Source organism: Impatiens glandulifera, chromosome 1, assembly GCF_907164915.1.
Source record: "Impatiens glandulifera chromosome 1, dImpGla2.1, whole genome shotgun sequence".
Classification (NCBI taxonomy): domain Eukaryota; kingdom Viridiplantae; phylum Streptophyta; class Magnoliopsida; order Ericales; family Balsaminaceae; genus Impatiens; species Impatiens glandulifera.
In genome coordinates this window covers 153,164,339-153,169,504 of record NC_061862.1, presented here as the reverse complement: position 1 = coordinate 153,169,504, position 5,166 = coordinate 153,164,339, and the positions used below count along the sequence as shown (strand labels likewise).

Below are 5,166 nucleotides of genomic sequence, written 5' to 3'. Positions count from 1 at the left end.
AATCGGTTTCATTTTAACGGTTTATTGGTTAACCGGTTTTAACGGTTTAAGTTAATCGGTTTTTTACCGGTTAAACGGTTCGGTTTTGAGTTTCCTTATTTTTCTAACGGTTTAACCGGTAAACCGGTAATAATTTAATTATATTTTTTTTATATTTTATAATTTGTATTAGTTATTTTATATATAATTTTCATAAAATAATTTTTAAAAAATATTATAATCTATATAAAATTTTACAAAAAATAAATTAAAAACAAATTGAAATAATTTTATTAAAATATATAAAATTGTTTTTAGGAATTATAAATTAACAAAATCAAAATAGTTAAGCAAATTAAAATTTGATGTCTTCAAAGTTCAACTTTCACTTTATGTTTTAACTTTCTCTCCAACACGTCCAATACAGAAACACATAAAATCAAAGTTATAAATTATAATTTACCGATTTTACTTCCTGTTCTATCGGTTCAGAAGGGATTCTATCCTATTCGCTTATATTTGGTTGGTCAAAGACTAATCGACATAATGAATTTAAATTTCCTCAAGGAACATATAAAAACCTAACAGAATAGCTATAAAATATATTATATTGTTGCAATAAAATTATATATTATAACATATTCTTAAATATATCGATAAAATATATTATTATAATATAATTTATTTATATTATATTATAATAATAATATAATATATTATAATAGAGACAAAAAAAAGGATGGAGAATAGTATAATAGGAAAGTGCAAACAATAATTTAAAAAAAATATATTTTATAAATTTATTACTTAATTTAAAAAAAATTGAATAATCGGTTCCTGGTTAAACCCGGTTAACCGGCCAGAACCGACCAAAACCGGTAGAACCAGAACCGGTAAAACTGATACCATTAACGACCGGTTAACCGGTTTGTAAAATAAAAGCCAAAACCGGTATTAACCGGAACCGTTTAACTGGTTAACCGGTTAACCGGCCGGTTGAACACCCCTACCGATACTGAGCGCAGATCGTCCTCCGAAAGAAAGTCATGAAAGAATTGAATCAACTTATGAGAAATTTCATTTGGGGAATTCAGGGATGTGGTGAAAAAAGATCAAATGGACAGACACATGCAAGCCCAAAGACGAAGGCAGAATCGGTATCAATGATAATGTCTCTTGGAACAAAACTCTCACCTACAAGCATTTTTGGGCGTTGGAAAAGAAACATGATGGATACACTCGAGGTTCGTTAGAAAAGATATCAGCATCTGGACATGCAAGATCATAATGGATATGGCGTGGTCCCTTAAAAAAAATCTGAAGCTCAGAGACTGTGCAGGCAAGATGATCAACATTCAAATTGAAAACGGTAATGGCACTCTGTTCTGGCATGACCTCTAGTTCAAAAATAGACAGATCCTTCCTAATAGTGTATTCTCCATCACTCAAATCAGGCGAGAATGTCAACTGGCCACATTTCAACAAGTAAAAAGCGGCAATTGGAACAGCATTATGAGGACTATTCTAGAAGGTGCGAGAATCATTGATGCACTTTCATCCTATCATCTGAATAACCATGGGGATTCTTGTGTTTGAAGTGTCGAGAACAATGGTAGATTTGACTCGGGGTCTAGTTGGGATTGTGTTCGTGATCATATGGACATTGTCCCATGGTCCCACTTAGTGTGATCTACTAAAGTGATCCCCAGATACCAATTTATTTTATGGCTCACCTTCCGTGAGAGACTCAATACCCGTGATCGGATCAAGTAGTACATGAGCATCCCGGATCCTAATTGCCTAATTTGCTTGAGAAATGAGGAGTTCATTGAACACATCCTTGGGTACTACCCTTTTGCATCCTTGATTTGGTGTAGATTCTCCGCATCAATGAGCCTCCTCAACTCCTAAACGAATGGACCGACATCAAGAACCTTGCCATCATAAAGACCAAGGGCAACGACTTCAGCTCCAATATCTTCAAGTGTTTTTTCGCCAACATTGTTTATCATATTTGGATGAAAAGGAACGCTAAAGCCTTCTCAGGAGTTAGCAACAATGCAGCTACATTCTAAAACAATATTATCACCGATGACAACTCCCTCATCCGAACGTGAAGGCGTATTTCTACAGGCGAGAAGAATTGGTTAATCTATAAAAATTGGAACATCGCTTACGAGAAAGTCACCTTTTACCACTGATTTCATTGTATTTTAATTCTCAATTCTTATTTGTCATCTTTTTTTTTTTACTTCATTTAGTGTTTTTACTATAATTTACTTTGAAATCATGTAACTCCATTGCCCTTTCGTGCGTTTTATTTTATTGTCACTACGTCATCTTTAAAATAAACATCAATAAAATAGCTATACGATAATATTAACTAGGTACATGAAAATATATTTGAATTTGATCTTAAAGTTGTAGTATTTAAAAAAAGTTATTTGAGAATGGTATTTGATTTTATTATTTAAAATATTATTTGCTCATATATATATTATATATAGTCAAAATGAAAAATCTGTATATAATCTTTTAAATATAAAGTTTATTTAGGATACAAAATAAACCTAATTAAAATATTGTTCATTGATTTCTCTAATTATAATAATATATATTATTTTTATCTTATTCATTAGTATTAGTATGGTTTATATTCAAAACAATATTCTTAAAATATATATTTCGTGCCAAAAATAACTATATTCCTCTTTATAAATATGGTTTCTTTCATTATTATTCTTCATCGTCGGTTAACCTTATTAATTTTGTTACAATGTTTAAACGTTCTACTTATGAGGTAATATTCTTATTTAAGTTTATTTATTTTATTAAGATATTTTATTTATTATTGTTATTGTAATTGTTAATATCAAAAGGCTATCTATACACTGGACCCTGCCAAGAACAATGAAACACTTAAGGCTGCACTGTTAAGTCTCGATGGTAAATTCCTATACTAAAATCTTTTAAAAATATATTTTTTTGTAATAAAACCGTAATGATATTTGTTTGTGCAGAGGTGTACGATGTCAAAATTTTGGATGACAAGCGGCGCATAATAATAACGGCGAAGATGAAACCGGAAGAGATGATAAGATACATGCAGACGTATTTTGATATAAATGCACACTGCGAGTCTTCTTTGAAGATCAAGTCATCCAAATCCAAATCCATGTCCAAATCGAAGGGTGCTTCTTCTTCCTCTGCTGGCGGCGCAAATGAAGAAGAAGACTTCTTCGATCCTCTCCCACCTCCCCGTCCTCCTCCATCTGCTGTATATGAACAACGTCCTGTTGATTTTCCAATTGGCCCAAATGACCAATTTATTTCGGTGCAGTATCCCCCATATAACAACAACAACAACAACACTAATTATGATCAACATCAATATGCCTCTGGAAATAACTATCCGAATCCATACCTTGATTATAATAACAATCAGCCTCCTCAGTATTCTTCTTCTTCTTCTGATTATTATAATAACAATCAGCCTCCTCAGTATTCTTCTTCTTCTGATTATTATAATAATTATAATCAGCCTCAGTATTCTTCTTCTTCTGATTATAATAACAATCAACCAGCTCAGTATTCTTCTTCTTCTGATAATTATAATAACAATCAACCAGCTCAGTATTCTTCTTCTTCTGATTATAATTACCAGCAGCCACCATCGACTGGGGGAAATCAGATGCCATATAACAACAATAACATGGGTGGTCACGGCGGCAGTGGCAGTGGCAGTGGCGGCGGCTATAACAATAATGATCAGAATCCAGATGGTTGCTTCATTATGTGATCATCTTCATCATCATAAATTTACTTCATTTGGTTTTTATTTTCCTTTATTTAATTAATTAGATGCATGCATGCATGCATGAACAACTTCATTTTGAATTTCAAACTTTATTTAATATCATGTTATGTTTAATAATACATTTAAAAATATATATTTATTATTTTTTTATTTATTAAAAAATAAAAATTTAATATTCAAGTATTTTGTGTAAAAAATATAGAGAATAATATAAATTAAAATAAATAATATTTAGTATATATTTAAAATATTTCAAAATATAATATTAAATATAATTAATTTAAAATATCATTTTATTTAATAATTCTTTATTATAAAATATCTTATTATAAAAAAATAATATTAATAATTGTTTAAAAATTTATTTTAAAAAATAATAATATTAGTTACTTTAAATATTAATAATATATACATCCTCTCTTTTCAAATATTTTTATTAATTTTTACCATAGGTAAATCAACATATATCATTTTAAAAAAAATGCACCTCTCATAATATTTATTTTCTACCTCACTTTTTGCAAAATTTTAACATCTCAAAAATTATAATTAATTAATATATATATATATATAAATAATTAATTTAAAAATTATGTAACAATTTACATTTTATTTTATATTCTTAATAAATTATAAAAGATTATTTTAAGTATATAATGTTTTATTTTTTAGTATAATAATAAATAAATTTAAAATATTAATTTTTTCAAGTTTAAATAATGTAAAATATATTATATAGAGAGGGGGTACATTTAAAATTATTTAAAACATGTCAATTATTTTATTTATAAAAAAATATTAATATTAATAATCAAAATTACTCTGGCAAATCATAATTTATATATTTTAACCACTCCTATCATCTTTTCGAATTATAAGATTATTAATTTCATTTCAAACATTATTAACCTTAATTAATATATATATATATATTTATATATATATATATAACTAAATATAAAAATATGTAATTAATATTTTTCTGGTTAAATTATTCATAATTTTTAAATATTATTTTAAGTATATAATATTTTTTTATAATAATATATAAATCAAAAAGAATTTCTCGATCACTTTAAAACTTAACATATTTAGTTAATTATAATTTTAATTCTCATATATAAAAAAATAATAAATTAAAATAACAAATATTTATTATATTTTATGAACCATTATAAATAATTAATAATTTTAATACTAAAAATAAATAAAAAATGAATTATTGAATCTCTAACACCCATATATATCATCTAAATTATTTTTGAATGTATTATTAACCATAATCATTCTCAATTCCAACCATACTTAAACATTCACCTTTTAGCATGATCTTTGGCTTAAGCCCTAAATCACTCCGTGGACGAATTTGT

The 5,166-nt window shown here is 27.2% G+C and overlaps 1 protein-coding gene across 1 annotated transcript; it reads left to right on the top strand.

Annotated features, from left to right (window-relative positions):
- Positions 1 to 2,755: 2,755 nt before the first annotated feature.
- On the top strand, positions 2,756 to 3,778 carry LOC124911718 (TBC1 domain family member 5 homolog A-like). Its single transcript, XM_047452231.1, has 3 exons — positions 2,756 to 2,779; positions 2,859 to 2,925; positions 3,000 to 3,778. The coding sequence occupies exons 1-3, from the start codon at positions 2,756 to 2,758 to the stop codon at positions 3,776 to 3,778; spliced, it is 870 nt and encodes a 289-aa protein (XP_047308187.1).
- The last annotated feature ends 1,388 nt before the right edge of the window (positions 3,779 to 5,166 follow it).